Here is a 17,995-nt window from a genome sequence, read left to right as displayed (position 1 = left end):
AAAGAAGACAGGATAAAAGACATGCTGTGGAAGAGAGCCTGAGATTAATAACAAGTATGATTCAATGCAGAGAGGTCTATTAACACAGAAATGTTACTGAAGAAAAAAACCCAAGTTTTAATTGGGTATTACAATAAATGCACATTCTGCTATATATGTGCTTTCTGATTTTTGTTTATATGCGGTTAAGTGTTTCAGAGGAGGCATTTGGACAATAGTAGAGTTAAAGTGGAGGCTGACATCCTCAGGATTAAGAAACTAAAAATTACCCAAAAATATATGAAAAATTAAGAAATTCTAAAGATTTGAAAAACCAGTTTGGTGTTTGGTTCGCTCTACCAGACTTCATCACAGTTTGAGTGCAGCTTCATTGACTCCATAGAAGGCAGAAGCAGGAGCATGCTGTAAAGACCGCTGAATATAATGGGATAATGCAGCATGAAAAAAACAGAAAATCCCAAATAGGATGGATGAGTAAGATGCTGATTCCATTACTGAGTTGAATTTGGTCCAGCCGGTTTTCCGATCTCACAGGAATCTTTTAATGTTACTTCAGTGTGAAAGATGAAGTACTGGGCTATAGGAGGGGGTGAAATACTGTAAATACCTCAAACAAGAGTGGAGGATGTGGGAAGTGGGAAGCAGGAGGGAAGACACGCACGCTGAGATGCAATATGTGGGATAAACGGGGGAAGACGAGAGGAGGAGAGATGGCTTTGAAGCAGCGAGATGACCAAGTTACATGGGAGTAATAGGAAGAGTGCTGTGGGTGGACGGGTGCAGAGAGGTGGAGGATGGTAGTATTTAGTACACCAACAGTCAAAGTCAGGGAGAGGCTTAGCTATCATCTCAGACACATCAGACAAAGGGAACCGATCACCCTCTCATTACTTATTTGTTTTCTTAGACTGTCTCTCCACAGCTACAACTCCCCTCATTTTTCTCTTTGACTCATCTCGTTTTCATCTAATAGCCACCTCTCCACCTCTGCTGTCTCTACCTCCCTCCTACTTTCTTGTCTTTTGCTGCCCTTTATCTCTCTCCCCCCCCCCCCTTCACTTTCTTGTCTTTTGATCGCTTGTCCTTCCCTGGCCTTCTTTGAGTCCTGACTTCACTCTTTGTCTCCTCTAAAACTCTATCTCTACAGCGCTCCTCCCTTGTTGTCTCCTCTCATTTCCTATCGTTCCCTTTCTTTCTCCCTGTCGGTCTGAGCCAGCTGGCAGGCTGTGTGGGGCTGCGCGGTCCTGGGGCAGCTGAGCATGGCTAAACTGCAGTAAGATCGCAGCGTCATTGCGGAGATTACACTGCTCGAATAGCCCAGCTAGCTCCACGTTGTGTGGGAGAATGTGTGTGGTGGACTGAGGGAGGGGAGATGCTCGATGGGACTGAATATCTGTGCGTGGACCAAACCTGCTGTCACCATGTCCAACTGCTCGCCTTTATCAGGGTTTCACAACATCACTATTTTATGTGAATTATCACAATCTGTACTGTTAATGAAGGTTGGATCATTACTGATTGGGACTGAGTCATTTTTAAACCCTGCGCTCTAAGAAAGAAGAAAGAAGAAATCCTGCCTCCACTGATACGACTTAAATATGACACAAAGCTTCAATCTCATCTTCTGCAGAGGTGGCAGAAGAAGGAGACACGAATCCGGTCAAACTGACACGATGTAGTACAAATGTGATTACACGCTGCTCAGTGTAAAGGAGCTGTTGACAGAGGCGCTAGGATGAAGCTAAAGTAAATACTGTAAATAGGAAGGAAAGCACAGAAGACAGGAGAGAGGAAACTGGAAAGCAAAGGAGGGTGCAAAGCTGGGGGAAAGACAAATGGGGGGGAATGGTAGTAATGCAGGGACTCACAGCAGGAGGGGGGGATGGTACAGAAAGGTGCCACAGCTGAGCCGCAGCATGCACCAGGGGTGCTGCTGCACGATAACATCATCATTATGAATAAAGCAGGATGGGTGTTTTTGCGCGACGCCGAAACAGTTTGCACCGCTAAGAGCGAAGAGCATCAAAGCGTGAAATCAGAGAAGAGGTCGTGATGCAGCTAAGCGCTCCCACGGCTCTCAGGGGGCTCCTTGGTGTGTGACAGGGCAGAAAACACTCCACCAGGGCCTTCCCCATTCTCTCCTCCTCCTCACGCTCTTTTTCTCTCACCATATCTGGAAGTGACTGAACTCTCCTCCTGCGTTACATATCTCCCCCCTCATTACTTTTGGACGTATATTGGTGCTCGATCCTCAATTCCCTCTTATTTTGTGTTTTCTTTTCTTAATCTAGCTTCCTCTTGGCTATTTTAACAACAACAAAGGCAAATAAATGAATTTTTAACAATTTAACGAGCATCTCAGATTTACTCCTCAATTATCTGTGTTTGTGTGTGCAGCTTTGCTTTACTCTGTATGTGTGTGTGTATGTGTGAGGGTGCCTGAGATTTTGATGAATATTTATTATTCTTGGAGATGTGTTTTGACATCTCAACATACTGTCACAGGGCAAAACCTTTTGCTTCTGTGTGAGAGGTCTCCTGACACACTGTCATCTTCTGATGGTGCTCAGAGTCTATACGGGTCTTCACTTCTAAATTTAGCTGTATTTCACAGTGTTATGCATATACAGCAGGGCTTCACAGCTTTAGATACACTGTAAAGACCAAACCATTCAAATAGTTAAACATGAGTTTTTATTGAATCTTCTGAAACATTACAAAAAATACATATAAGTATCAGTTTTAATTTGTATAATTTTTTTTTTTTTTGCCAGATTTGGCTTGTAGAGCTCTCAAAAACTCACTAAAACCCATGTATCCAATATGATACACTTGGCATTTGGGTTAGGTATATATTAGATATATAGCCTAAATGCATCTCAGCAAAAAGATGCAAATCTGCATCTAATGCATTGTGCCCGAATTAAAATGTAATGTCTGGCAAGTAAAGCCCACCATTTCTGGGCTTTCATAGCGATCAAAATTATCTTTAATAGATCCTTTTTGGAACATGTGTAGAAAAGAAAAAAAATCTAAATTTGTTACCTTGGAGCAAAGAGTTCTTCCTGTCTGACTTTCTGAACTGCATAAAGTGTGTGTGACTCACTAAGAAGATGGATGTTGCACACTACTGTCCATGAACAACTCACAGGCTACTCTATTTAATTTAAATTTTGCAGTACTGCACTATTGTATATTCTTAAGTCTTCTTTTCGGTTGTTCTGTATGGTAGTCCCTAGAGACAAAGCACGTACAAACTCCAAAACATGCACAAACTCCAAAACACAACAGAAGTGCTCCAGGACGCTAGGGGCAGTGTTGAGGTTCTCTCTGAGCAAAGCACACTGACTGTTAGCTAACGCCAGATTTGACTCCACCGTAAACTAGGTTGACCAACCGTCCTCTTTTCCCCGGACATGTCCAGTTTTCACGTTCAGTCCGGGGCGTCCGGGTGGATTTTCGAGTTTGATAAAAATGTCCGGGTTTTCCTATAGGCCGACAGAGGACCCATGTGTGTAACGTCATTTCTGAACTGCTGCTTTGCGCTTGTTCTGCGCTCACAGACGTGACAGACAGCGCGCAGCAAAGTGCCTATTATATTATCATTATAATGATGTTTAAAAGATCCCAAAGCGCAAGTGCATCTTTTCAGAAGAACTGCAAAAGACATTTCTCTTGCACCGACCCAGTACTGGTAATTTTTCTTATGCAGATGAGGTATTATTTCTGTACCATTATTTCATTTCCGAGGCTTTTAATTTTTAATTTTTTTTGCTCTTGTTGACTTGTAAAAGCCTACATGACATATTGTATTTCACAATTCATTAACTGCACAGACAAGGCATCGTTTTAATATGGTAAATATGTTTCTTTAAGCAAGTTTTTCATGACTGAGCCAAGTGTCCTCTTTTTTGGAAATTAAAATATGGTCACCCTACCGTAAACTAAGTGTTCATAGTAATTAAAAACAAATCAAACAACAGTTTGCACATTACCTTTCTTATAAAGCATTGTTGCTCTGTCCTTGCAGGTGTTTTCCGCTGGCATCCAACTCCATGTGTTTGCAACAAACTTGTTTATTTTGCAAATCGAGCTCAACACTGCCCCTAGCGTCCTGGAGCACTTCCATTGTGTTTTGGAGTTTGCATGTGCTTTGGAATTTGTATGTGCTTTGTCTCTAGGGGCCACCGTAGTTCTGTACATGTAGCAAACTGACAATAAAAAACAAAAAGAAATCTTTGAATTAAAATGACTTATTTAATGATTAATTTAAAAATCACAGTATTATGGATGCAGCACACATTTAGAACATGATAAGTGTCATTTACAGTCAGAACATGTCTGTGCTACTTTTGCATTATGTTACACTTCAGTGCACTGCAGTCCCAACCGCTGGTGTGAGCGCTGCTGACGCCGTGCAGTAGAATACAGCGGAGCAAGCCGGACAGAACATCAATAAAGTCATTACGTAATTGACTGTCCTGTGAGAGATGTACTCATTTGTTAGCAGTTTTATTGCTTTTATTTATTTATTTATTTAAACTGACTTTAAGGCAGAACGAATGATTGATTATTTTCCCTTGTTTCCTTGCATCTCTAAAAAAAACCAAAAAGTGTATTGTTTGTGTGAAAGGTTTAATGCTGGGAAACATAAAAAGGCCTCTGGATGTTTGGATGCATGACATTTAAATGGGAGGCCAATGGGTGTTTGCCTGTGCATTGCATATCTAGCCTCCCCTTAATGAAGTAAATGTGAACTGTGCATAGACTGAGGACTTCCGTTAAATTTAGAATTGAATTTATGATACCTTGAGGCGAGTATCTAGATGGCTGCCAAATGTGACAGATAGCTGCGTTTTGACCCCTGAAGTGAAAGAGTCAAACAGATATCTGCTCACAGCAGAGGAGAAGAGACCTGACTGGAGACATTACAGAAAGGAAATGAATCTTGCTATTAACATTATTGTAATGGGATGAACAAAGTGCCCCGCGGCAGAGTTGTATCTCTTTGTATGTGACTGCAACGGATAAAAATAACCTCCCTAAACCAGGTTTATGATTATGTGTCTGAAAATACCTGGATATTGATAAAGCTTCAATATAATCTGTTAGTAAACTCTGCTATTTTTCCAGCCTGGGACGGAAACATCAATGAAAGAAATTTCAGCAGACGCTGCATGTCCATGAAAGCGGCTAACCATTCCACTGCCAATTACAGTGCAGACTAAAACAGTAATAACAGGCTCCACTCTTCCGGGCAGATTCATGATGATTAGTGAAAAAAATCAATGCTGTTTTGTTGGAGCATTGATCTCATCTGTGATGAGAGAGATTAAAAGAGGGCAGAGGACCTTTTTGTAAAGTCATCCTGCATTACCGTTCACATTTGTCTCATTGTTCGGAGCCTGTTTTCTGTTTTTCTTTCTTGTTTTTTACACACTGTATTTACAGTTTTACAGTTATTTAAGTGTGTTACAGGGGCAGAGGCTTTTCAGACGGGGTTTAGGGTTTAGTATCTGCACTTGGAGCTCTAACTTTAGGATGCAGTCTAGCTTTTCATTCATTTTCTGCAGCTTATTCAGCTTCAGGTTGCAGGGGCATAATCTAAACTGAAAAGTCTAGACCTCCCTCCCCTCATGCAGAGGGGACACTGAGGTGTGATCTTGCCAGCCTGTTCTGGGTCTGCCCCTCCTGGTTGGACATGCCATAAACGCCTGGCCCAGGTGACGGTCAGATGGCCAGACCACCTAAACTGGTTTCTTTCGATAGGGAGGAATAGCAGCTCCACTCTGTGTACTTCCAAAATGACCAAGCTATTTATCCTGGTTCTAAGGGAGAGCCCAGCCAACCTTCAGAGGAAGTTAATTTCAGCCACTGCTATCTGTGATCTCTTTTTTAAAAACTCCATCCAGAGTTTACACTCAGCTCTCTCGTTACCACATCAGATTTCCATGATGTCCGCCTCACTGTCTCACGCTCCCCTCTCTTATGAACCCCAACATACTTATGAACAGTTATGCTTAAACATGTTGCTTGTTATGGATAAACCGTGATTGGCAGAGAAATCCAGTAACAGAACACAACTCAGGAGTTTGTGGAGAGAAGTAGTAGTATAGGTTTTTTTTTTACTCATTTAATGAATTAACAAATACTCTGGTCTAGTAACTGAAGAAATTACACAGCAAACCAACACAATCATACACTGCAGTGCACATACACAATATAGAGATGTGAGGTAATCGACTATATTTTAACAAAAAATAAAAATAAGGCCGCTCTCTCTTCCTTCCAGGCAGTGTTGTGTACTTGGGAATGATGGTCGGAGCGTTCTTCTGGGGAGGAATGTCTGACAAAGTGGGCCGTAGACAATGCCTCCTCATCTGCATGTCCACGAATGGCTTCTTTGCCTTCCTGTCATCTTTCGTCCAGGGATATGGCTTCTTCCTCGTTTGCCGTCTCGTCGCGGGTTTCGGGTGAGTCTGATAAACCGGAGGTTGCACAATGCCACCACAGTGGGAGGGTAACACAGCAAGTCCAACAATCAAAGACAAATCCCTGTTTTTCCTGATTGTTCCCATCCTCTGAAAAGTGATGAAAAAAATCAGGCTAATTATAATTATTAATAAAATAGTAATAGCTGTAATAAAAATTATTACTTTTTTACCAGAACTATGGCCAATGTAATTCTTCACTCTGTCAGCAAACTTTTATACTAACTGTGAATTTAGGGATTCCTGCAATGCATTAAAATGAGCAGAGCGTGCTTGAAAATGACAGACAGCATGTACTCTTTATATAGCATAGACATATGACTGTGATTTATTGCGTTCTTTTCTTTGGCAGTATAACCGGTCCTTTAAGGCCTAATTCAGCAAATGCATTTGTCATGGTCCTGGGCCATGTGGGCCCAGTATTCTTAGTTTTCATGTATTTTTGTATTTTGTTCTTTATTTAGGCCATGCTTCCTGGGTTGATCTGTTACGTTGTTCCTTATGTGTTTTCCCTTCGTGACTCTTACCCCCTGTGTGCCCCTCTGTGTATTTATGAGCCCTCGTCTCTCTTTGTGTTTTATTCTATGTTTTCCCCAGCCCGTTATGTCTGCGTTCTCCCCGTGCTCTCTCTCCTCCTGTTTGAACCTCTGTGTACTTCCTGCTTTACTTTGCCCATCTCCCATCAGTGTTACGTTCACTCCTGCCGTGTCTTGTTATGATTATCAGTGTCACCTGTGTTCCCCGTGTGCATCCACTTCCCCTGATCATCCCTCATGTGTATTTAGTCTCTGTGTTTCATACAGTCTGTGTCGCGTCGTCTGTGTTCCCACCCTCCGTGTTTCCATGCCTGGTCTGTTGTCTTCCAAGCCATAGCCTCACCATAGTTTGTTCCCAGTTTAGGTTTTTGTTTAGCCACGCCATCCCTGCTGTATTTGCACACCTTGTTTTCAGCCATATTAAAGGCTCGCCTTTTGTTAAAACTCACTCCCGTCTGCTCACTTGTGTACGCACCTGGGTCCATTACACGCATTCTCCACTCGGTCCGTCACAGCGGACCGTGACAGCATTGACATCATTCTCGAGAGTAATTGAAAAGGCTCTCCAATAGCTGTGCTATTTTCTGCTTACTCATTCACTTTACAGGTCTTTGCAAAGAGCCCTCAATTTAACTGATTACTAACTGACAGTTTTTCAAGTTATTTTGGGGGTTTTTTTGTACAGGTGAATTGAAACAACAAAGGACGGTACAAACTGTGGGATAAACGTGAAACTATGCGAATGATGCAAAAAACAAAATGCATCTGCCTTAGTCTCATTAATCTTCCTGTTTTCTGGTTCTTGCAGGATAGGAGGTGCTGTGCCCATCGTCTTTTCCTTCTTTGCCGAGGTGCTGTCCAGGGAGAAAAGAGGAGAGCACCTCAGCTGGCTGTGTATGTTCTGGATGATTGGTGAGATCTATGCATCTGCTATGGCATGGGCCATCATACCACACTATGGTGAGTGTACTTGCAAAAATGTTAACATTCACACCATCACCCATCAGTTTATATAATGTTGAGTGAGGCGGAACCACAAGGAAAAAATTAAGCTTTGTTTTTTCCCTTTGAAATTAAAGGTTGCATTGTTAGAAGGAAGAAGAAAGCATGAATCACTCAACTCCGTGTTTGAAATATAGCCCAATAACAAGCTATATATGGTGATACCCTTAACACAATTAAGTTAAGCGGCGCTCTTAGGATGCTTACAATGTGACTTTATGCTGAGCTCCTGAATAGAGTTACTAAACTGTACAGTCTCCACATGACCATGGGTTAAGGTGCCAGTTTTCCCTGCCATGGGAATTAATCACTTAATAGCTCTGAGTGGCTGCAGGCTGGGAGAGGCTGAGGTCAAAAGATTAATGTATGCACAGATACCACATAGCAAGTATGGGTGAGGGTGGAAGGCGGAAAATGTGATTTATGACAAAACTGTCTGTCGACTGCACTCGTCATGAGAAAAAACAGCACAAAGAGAATTGGCTTTCTTCCTCTCGCCGGATCCTTTTCATTTTCTCCTTGCTTTCATTTTTTTTAAACCTGCTGTTCCCTTCCTTTTACTGCCTCCCCTCACCTCCTGTTTTATACTCTCCCCATCTCTCTAACTCTGTCCTTCCTTTTATTACCTCGCCTCTCTCTCCACTCTCTGTCTCTGCAGAGTGTTCTTCTTGATCAAGCATAATTAGGTTTTTCTCCTTGCTCTAATAGGACAAAGCTACATCTAGAGTTGATTTATGGCCAGACCATGCTTTAGCCAGCCTGTGACGTCAGAGAGAGAGAGAGAGCGTGTGCGTGCGTGTGTGTTGCTGCAAGTTGCATGGATGATGTTTTACTACGACTGCAGATGCATACAGGTGAAATTGAATGCAATAACATCTGACACTGGGAGAGGTCGTTTGAGTGAACACAGGCACACAAAGAGGTGCTTTTATGGTGTTTCTGATAAGGGACTTCCCAGTTTTATTACATGATGCTTAAACAGGGGCACGCACACATGCACAAATGCTGTGGATCCACTCACATGGATGTACAGAAACACACTGGTAAGGGACTTCTGAAACCGGAATGAGGCTTCATTAGAGAACCTGGCTGTCAGATCAGTGGATATCATATTGAACAGATACTTTGCTTTTATTCTCTTTGAGACTCACTACCACTGCGCCTCTCTATCTGAGAGGGAACGACGTGTCTTGCATGCTTACTCCAAAGCTCACGAATGTTTTTTTTTAACAGTTTCCCTAAAGTGCTGCAGTGCCTTCGACCAATCCCACAATGACGTTTAAGAAAAAAAAAACAACTCCTGCAGACATACCTTTTAGCCTTGCAGTAAAACAAAGCTGCACGACTTATGGGTTATGATACAAGTTCCTTAACACTGGTGTTTAATGTGCCATTAGAGCTCTTATCTGTCTTTACCACTTGCTGACTCATAATGTCTCCTGAAATCCCCCTGGCAGCTGGAGATCCACAAGGAGGTCTACTTGGCAAAAATCCACTGACAGGAAAGCTGGATGAGTTGTTAAGTTAGTTGTTAAGCAAGATCACCACTTGAGTAACCTCATTAGGCAATGCTAAGACCTATAGATTAAAGCTTAAACATCAAGAGTGGACTACACACCATATTTTCTATGAGCCAGCATCTATTATATATTATCCGTCTCTCTGTATGTGTCTGTCTGACCGTCTACAGTAGGCCTGGGATGGCTGACTCAGTCATCCATAGACTTAGCCAATTATGTACATAATCCCTGTAATGAGATTTTCAGTGGCATCGGTGAAACACTAACCCTGCGGGGCAGGAAGTCATGCTACATTTCTGTAGAAAAGGCAATCACTGCTGAACAACCCTTTCTCTCATTGCTCCTCTCTTTATTTCTCTTTCTCACCAGATTTTACTCTAGACTCAAACACACACACACACACACACACACACACACACACACACACACACACACACACACACACACACACACTCGTTTTCATATCTTAGTGAAAACATCTCATTGACATAATGCTTTCCCTATAGCTGCTAACCCTAACCATCAAAAATGAATGCCTAACCCTCAGCCTAAACCTAACCATAACCTAATTGTATCACTGACACTAAAACCACACTTTGAGCCTCAAAAATGCCTTCAAACTTGTGGGCATGGGCATTTTGTCTCCATAAGTAACTGTTGGTCCCCACAGTTATAGTGGCATGCCAGTCTTCTGTCCTCACAAAGATCTTTAAACATGTACACACACCAAAAGGCAAGGAAATAAACAAAGGGACTTTTACTGCCCAATGGAAACCATTATAGACTCACTGGTAATCCGTGTTGCGTCACAAAAAGTCATTGTCTGTGTTCTTTACATTAGATAATTAATACATTAGCAATTTAGATTATCATACAAAGACAAAGTAATTAGTTTCTACCTTTATTTATGTTTTAGTCACTCGTAACAAGACATTTCCTCTTTCTTGTCTCTTTTGGGACGTATTAGCACCACTTATGATCGTCTCCCACGCCCTTTAAAAACAGTTGTTTAAGTGGTTCATATGCACAGCTATCAATGATGAATTTTAATATGCTGTGAGATTAATCCCAAGCAGTCGTTTTCTGGCATAACCATTAGCATTAACCCCCTCCCCACCCTCCGACTCCCCTCCTACGCCTGTTGATGGATAATGGTGCTATTCCGTTAGGAGCAGTATCTCCATGAGGCATGTTCCACGGAGAGACGTGGGAGGTCACAACTGATGCAACAATCCCTTTCCGTGCTTCCTGCCCAATAACATTGCAGAAAAAAAGACTAAATCATTAAGAACGCAAAGAAAAGTGTGCATATACAGTACATTAAACATTTGTGATGGCTGGTCTTTTCACTTCTCTTTATATACTTCAGGTTTTTCCATCAGAATCCTGCTGTGCCAAAAAGTAAACTTCAGTTTATGCAGCACACCCAAAAAAACTGAAGACACAAAACTCATCCAAAAAATACAATTTAATTTGAAACTCTGCTGTATTTTCTTCCTGTTTTGTTTTGTTAAACAGTTTCCCTGTGTGTCATGTTTTTTTTTTTTTTTTGCTTCTTTACCTTAGCTGCCTGTCTTACTTGACTTTTGACTCTGAACTGTGTAAATGTTAAAATGTCAAGTGTTTTTTTTTCTAGCAAGTCATGGTGTTAACTGTAAAAGAATTACAAAAAACTGGTGCGTACATTTTTACAGGTACATAAGTAACTAGGTTGACAGATGACAAGTGTCTTGGTCAGAAGTGCTCTATTCCATCATTAAACCATTAGAAATGAAATCACTGAAACTCATAATACGCAGTCCATAGACGCCATCATTAGGGCAAGAAAACCCCCACAAAAGCCCACTAAAATGGGTGAGAGGATATTTTTTTGAATGCAAATAAACCTTCCTTCACAAATCAGCTAAGACTGCTTCAAAGCAGGTGCTGGAGTGTAGATGACCTATATGTGCCTATAAGGCCAGTTAAGAGACCTGGGTTTGATTGTGTCCTGGACCATTTCCTGCATTTCGTTCCCTTTCACTGTTCTGTCCAGCAATAAAGACTAAACTGTCCAAAAACATATCTTAAAAAGAAACTCTTAAGTAAGTAGAGCCAAACTCAACGTCTTCAATGTAAATACAGATGATTGACCTCAAGAAGAAAACCACTGAAGGGCACTCAAAATCAGAAAGGCCACATTAAACTTTGTTAGAAAGGACAACTCCATGGAGAGATGAAAGGTTTGGAGATGGAAAGGAAGGCCTCATGATCTCAAGCACACAGGATCATCTGTCAAATATGCTGGAGATATTTTTTATGCAGGTAAGGGCATGGCTGGCAATAGAAAGGAAAAAGGAAAATGCATAATGTTGCACAAATTTCATATGTGTTTATGTGTGGGTGGGTATGACATGGCATTATGTGGTGTCGCTGCACATGATCATTCATGTTTATTTCTGTGCTGTTTCTCCATATACTCCATATAATAACACCTCCCACCCACTACATGACATGCTGGTCAGTCACAGGAGCACGTTCAGTGAGAGACTGAGATTACCGAAAAGCACCACTGAACGACACAGGAAATCTTTCCTGCCTGTGACCATCTCCCTGTACAACGCATCCACTTAACACACTGGTTACTGCTACAACTACACGTTTTTTTTCCAGCTATTTATTTATGAGTGACTTATGTATATATATACACATATATATATATATATATATATATAGTAGTATTCTTAGTTAGCGTATTGTCTGTCTTGTCTTAATGTTGGTTTATAATGGAGCACTGTAACAAAAAATAGTATTCTGTAGTAATAAGTATTCTGATTCTGATTCTGATACTCAGCTTATTGCATGTGTGCGTCTCCCCTCTTTGTGTGTGTCTGTATGCGTGAATGTTAGAAATGATTAATGAGTCTGGAAGAGTGCCTGTGGGCTGAGATCAGGTGCAACAAGATTTAACTTAGCAGAAAAAGCTCAGTTGTATTTGTACCCATTCAGTTAACCTGTCCCTGTGCACTCTCAGGCTTCCTCTGCAGAGCCATTCATCTCTAAGTTTTACACATCACTCTCCTGCGGCTGTCAAGAGCTCCCATTTAAACGCTGTCTTTTATTTGTAGCCCTTTGTGTTTGCAGTGTAAGACTCGCACGCAACACTCACAATCAGCCTTTTAATTCACTTAGTCTCATCTGGTTAAGAATATGCAATAGAAGTACCTATGCTGTATCATCTAGAGTTAAATAAATGTTGAATGCCATCTGTGTTATTTAGCTATTGATTCTATGCTACCATGAAAGCACAGTTGCATTTTCTTTTATTATGCCCCTATGAGTGCAGACTTACCTAAAGAGCCACCTGCTGTAAGCTGAGAATTACTTAACAATTCATCCGTGAACTGTTTGTTACCCTTTCATGAATTTCAACCAGACATATCTGCTTGTGTGGCGCTCTTTCCATTGTTATAGTAAAAGAAAAATGCACCCACCAGACACTTTATTAGGTACACCTGTTTAACACAAATATCTAATCAGTGAAGCACATGGCAGAAACCCTAATAAGCCTACTTTGGTACTGTCCCTTTATGACCATAATGTACCCATCTTCTAATGGCTGCTTCCAGCTCAATAATGAACATAACGATGAGTTCACTGTACTCAAATCAGGTCCAGACTCACCAGATCGCATTCCAATAGAGAACCTTTGAGATATGATAGAATAGGCGATTCACATCTTCAAGGTGTAGCTGGTAAATCTGCAGCGTCTGTGTGATTCTATCATGTTAATAAGGTGTCAAAAGTGCAATGATTAATGTTTTATGTTTGCTACTATTGTAGCTTATTTTCTTCCAATTCAACCCCCAAACTCTGTTATGCTGTGTTTTTCACTTTCTGCATTAGTCACATGCAATTTTCTAAACAGATTTGGTTGCTGCATAATCATGATTGTTGTCATGATGTCATGATCATTATAGATTTTCTAAACTATGTTAGGTTTGGTTTATTTACCTCACCAGGCATGTGCATAGCTTAATATCTGAATGCTGTTGATTCACATTGTTTTATCTTGTAATGAGCTATGAGTCACTTTACGTTTGCTACTTTTTGCAGGTTGGAGCTTCAGCATGGGTTCAGCATACCAGTTTCACAGTTGGAGGGTGTTTGTCGTCGTCTGCGCCCTACCCTGTGTGTGCGCTGTGGTGGCACTTACCTTTATGCCTGAAAGTCCCAGGTTTTACCTCGAGGTAACGAGACCTTCTGATTTTTAGCAGACTAAACCTATTTTAGTCTGCGCCTCCTGAATGTGCTGCATCAGTTCGTATCCCAGAGAATGCCTTGTCATGGTGCTGTGTTGTCCTCAACTGTCATCAGTTTTACATTCAGCATCTTTCAGACAAATTGAGATTACTTGGACATTTCCCAGCAGATGTTTAATCAGACAAAAACAGTGTGAGTCATTCAGTGCTGTTGGAGGCCTGTGTATGTGGAAAATAGAAGCTCAGAGATCTGTGACAGTAGGTTTGCCGCTCCAGCATAATTATCCTTTGAAGTGAAATGAGTCACCATTGTCATGACTGTCATCATTTTGCCCTATCTTGGAGAAATCAAAGGCTTGTATTTATGCACCTGAGCAGCCTGCTGCTGCTGATCCCATGAGTTTATCTTGTCGTCTCTCTTCCTTACTTTCCTTGCTTGACAGGTGGGGAAGCATGATGAAGCCTGGATGATCCTTAAACAGATTCACGACACCAACATGAGAGCGCGTGGGCAACCTGAGAAAGTCTTCACTGTGAGTGTTGTTTCTGCAGTGCTGGGTTTCCTGACGCTTAAAGAAGTAAAGAGGCTTATATTCTGCCACCACTGGGACAGATTTTAACACTTTCACCGTGCAGGATCACATCTGAATTATGATGGTTCTGAAAGCTGTTTTGTGTCATTCAGGCTTATTTGCAGCATGAGCTCCACTTTGGGAAAGCCGCTTAGTCAACATGTTTCCTGAATTGATCCTATGCTATTGAACACACCGTTTATATTCACCCTTTTTATACTGGTTTGATTTTTTTTTCCATAATTCTGTTCATTAAATTTTTAAAGATAAACAAACAAGCAAAATGCAAAAACCAAACAGAATGAATCCAATGCATGTACTTTAGGTCCAGAAATGTGTCAGTTTCCCATGTCAAAGTTCCAGTCAGCTCTCCCTTCCATTCATGCAACGTACAAGTTCTCCCAAATTTACAATTAGAGAGTTCCACATGGAAATAGAACGAGGATCATCTCCGACCCCCTTCACCATTATGGCTTTCCTCACTAGCATTAAAAGAGACTCAATCACAGCCTCTTTTAAGAGAGGTGGGAATCTTCTCAAGCAGACAGAGTAGCAGGTTTGTTGAAATCTGCTGACCTATTGCTGTACTGTCACAGCTGTTCAGAAGCTGATTTGATTTTTAATGCTGTGTAGGTGTAGTTTTATTCTAGAAATAAATGAAAGGCTATGATATTGCACAACAATGTCAGTAATTCAATGTCAACTTATTGTAAAGTAATACAGATGTTATTCTTATACTGTTTTCCAATATTCCAGGTAAACAGGATCAAAACTCCACGGCAGTTGGATGAATTTGTTGAAATGGAATCAGAATCTGGCAACCCAGTTTCCAAGGCTTTCTTCAGGATAAAGGCTGAAGTTCGTGGGGTAAATATTTGTCTTTTTATTTGATTATAGTTAATTTTTAACTATGATTAATTTTATTGTAAATTCCTGCTTTTATAAATAACTTAAACCTTCCTAAATTCACTAATGCTAATTTCAGCTGCTAAGCAAATGTGTAAACCGGAAAACTATAGAGCCACCTTAAACCTTCCTCAATAAATTAAAACTGTTTTTTGAGTGTGACGACATAACCTTTTTGACTCCTTGTCAAAAGTGTCTAAGATTTGAGTAACAGAAATATCAAATCAAGTAGGGCGGGGCTACAGTTTATGTAATACCAATTCAAACCACAAGACGGTGCAACAATTCAGTGCGACTTTTCTTTAACTAGGCAAGTCGCCGATAACAAAACCTTATTTATAAACAGCTGCATGGTGGAAATGGAAATAGGGCTAAAAAGAAGTATCGAAAGTCAAAAGCAGCAGCACATATCAGAGAACATCTCAACACCCTCTCTGGTAGCACACTGCCCCCTGGTGGAGAAGATTTCAGTTAAGTTGTGTACTAGGCCATTACAAAAAGTACCTTTAATTATATTTGTTTTCCTTATTATTCCACTGTACCAAATCCTGATGCCTATTCTAATAGAGCTCTTGTCTCTTTTTAGATCTATCTGAACCTTATGAAGTGTTTCAACTACCCAATGCGAGAAAACATGTTGCGACTGGCCATAGTGTGGTTCACGCTGTCATTCGGGTGAGATTTGTCAGTTTTGTCATAGAAAAATCAGACAAGTTTCTGTGGTCAGATAATAGCTCTAGGCAGTCTGTTTTGTTGGCACATTGCATTTCTGTCATCTTGAGCGCTGCTGTGTAGAAGTTGCACAGTCTCAAAATCAATCACTGTCTCCCTGCCCCACGGATCAATACAGTTTCATTGGTGTCTCTGTGGATACAGAGGTGGACCTGCGTGCATGTGTGGAGGAGACAAGACAGGAGGCAGCCAGTTGATTTTTTAAAGCACAAGTATCTTCTGGATTTCTAATGTGTCTGTCTATCTATTTATTGTTTTGTCAGGTCTCACTCTAACACGAACAACCTCTCGTTGATGAACCGATCAGCTGATTTTTTAGATCCAACTATCAACATGTCCCTCTGATTGCAGATATTATGGCCTGTCAGTCTGGTTCCCTGATGTCATTAAACACCTGCAGGCTGATGAGTATGCCTCTAAAGTGAAGATCCATAACAATGAACGCATCGAAGGCATCACCTTCAACTTCACCCTGGAGAACCAGATACACAAAAATATTCTCTTCATTAACGACCAGTAAGACAATTCAGTTTCATAATAATAATAATAATAATAATAATAATAATAATGATGATGATGATGATGATGATGATGATGGAGGCAAATTTGTTATGCACAACTGATAAAATGTTACATGCTGCAATTAAAGTGATAAAGTGCATAAAATATCACCACTAGACATCAGCAGATTGCAGTCAACTGAATTCTGTTTTACTCCTTTACTTACTCCTCATAGTTCAAGTGCTAAATCCTAGCTACAGTAGCTGCTGTTGGACAAACATTTTAGTCAGAAAGAGTTCAAAAACAGCTTCTTTGCCACTGCTGCTGTTAGTCAGTGTTAGCTGCTGTTAGGTTTGGGGTCAGTCAAACTTTCTTTGAAATGGATTCAACATTGCTGGACTCAAACACTTAGTTTGATTACATTCTCACACTGTTTGAGAGTTTGCTCGCTGTTTATCTGACAGGAAGTGTCATTTTTAGGACACTCGAGCGTTGGCATAACGTTAGCTTATAACCAGATGTTGTTGCATAACTTTCTCTTTGTGAGCTGTCAGCGCCATTCACATGTATTTTTCATGAATTAATTGTAACATTTATAAGAACCCATCCATTTGTTGGAAGACTTAATTGCACATAAATATAATATTCTTGTTTTCTATTAAATAACTTAAAAAAATGACTGATTGTACCTTTAAAGTTAACATATTTCTGTTACTTCAGCTTTGTCAATATGAAGCTGAAGTCTGTCACCTTCATTGACTCCACCTTTCGTAACTGCTACTTTGATGATGTGACATCAGTGGGCTCCTTCTTCAGGAACTGTACCTTCATTGACACGTTCTTCTTTAACACAGGTGAGGCATGACTACACAGGTAAACTCTTATGTTTTGTCATTTCTAATACACCATCTATAATCTTAACATGGGAAAGTTTTTGGTTTTTTTGCTTCTCTGGGCAGATATCGATGAATCTAAATTAATTGATGGCACAGAGGTGATCAACAGTACATTTACCCACAACAAGACAGGGTGCCAGATGACTTTTGATGATGACTACAGCGCCTACTGGGTTTACTTCATCAACTTTCTGGGGACCCTGGCTGTTCTTCCTGGCAACATCGTGTCTGCTCTCCTTATGGATAAAATTGGGCGTCTCTCTATGTTAGGTAGGAAAGTAAGACCTGGCTCTTTGGTAACACTATGGGTGTGTCAACTTTTACTCTTCTTTTGAATATGTGTGTATGTCCTCAGGTGGCTCCATGATCCTATCAGGCATCAGCTGTTTTTTCCTGTGGTTCGGCACCAGTGAATCCATGATGATTTTCATGTTGTGCCTTTATAATGGCCTCAGCATCTCTGCCTGGAACTCCCTGGATGTTGTCACCACCGAGTCCTTCCCTACTGTCAGGAGGTAACAGGACAAACGTGTTTTTTTTCTTATAGATAACATTGTTGTATAGACTTGTGTATAAAATAGGGCCTAATTCATCCAAT

General features: G+C 40.8%; 1 protein-coding gene across 1 annotated transcript in view; it reads left to right on the top strand.

Moving 5' to 3' along the window:
• Positions 1–17,995, top strand: part of sv2ca (synaptic vesicle glycoprotein 2Ca) — a 30,045-nt gene that overhangs the window by 8,419 nt on the left and 3,631 nt on the right. The window contains exons 3-12 of the mRNA XM_085475218.1: positions 6,293–6,473; positions 7,836–7,987; positions 13,645–13,778; positions 14,234–14,323; positions 15,119–15,229; positions 15,855–15,943; positions 16,352–16,516; positions 17,222–17,355; positions 17,461–17,667; positions 17,753–17,912. Coding sequence (XP_085331344.1) covers positions 6,293–6,473; positions 7,836–7,987; positions 13,645–13,778; positions 14,234–14,323; positions 15,119–15,229; positions 15,855–15,943; positions 16,352–16,516; positions 17,222–17,355; positions 17,461–17,667; positions 17,753–17,912 — 1,423 coding nt within the window. The remainder of the gene's footprint in view (positions 1–6,292; positions 6,474–7,835; positions 7,988–13,644; positions 13,779–14,233; positions 14,324–15,118; positions 15,230–15,854; positions 15,944–16,351; positions 16,517–17,221; positions 17,356–17,460; positions 17,668–17,752; positions 17,913–17,995) is intronic.

Source organism: Copadichromis virginalis, linkage group LG12 (assembly GCF_057382275.1).
Source record: "Copadichromis virginalis isolate Kocher_CV1m ecotype Utaka linkage group LG12, C_Virginalis_male_GT1.1, whole genome shotgun sequence".
Classification (NCBI taxonomy): domain Eukaryota; kingdom Metazoa; phylum Chordata; class Actinopteri; order Cichliformes; family Cichlidae; genus Copadichromis; species Copadichromis virginalis.
This window is presented reverse-complemented; position numbering and strand designations above follow the sequence as displayed.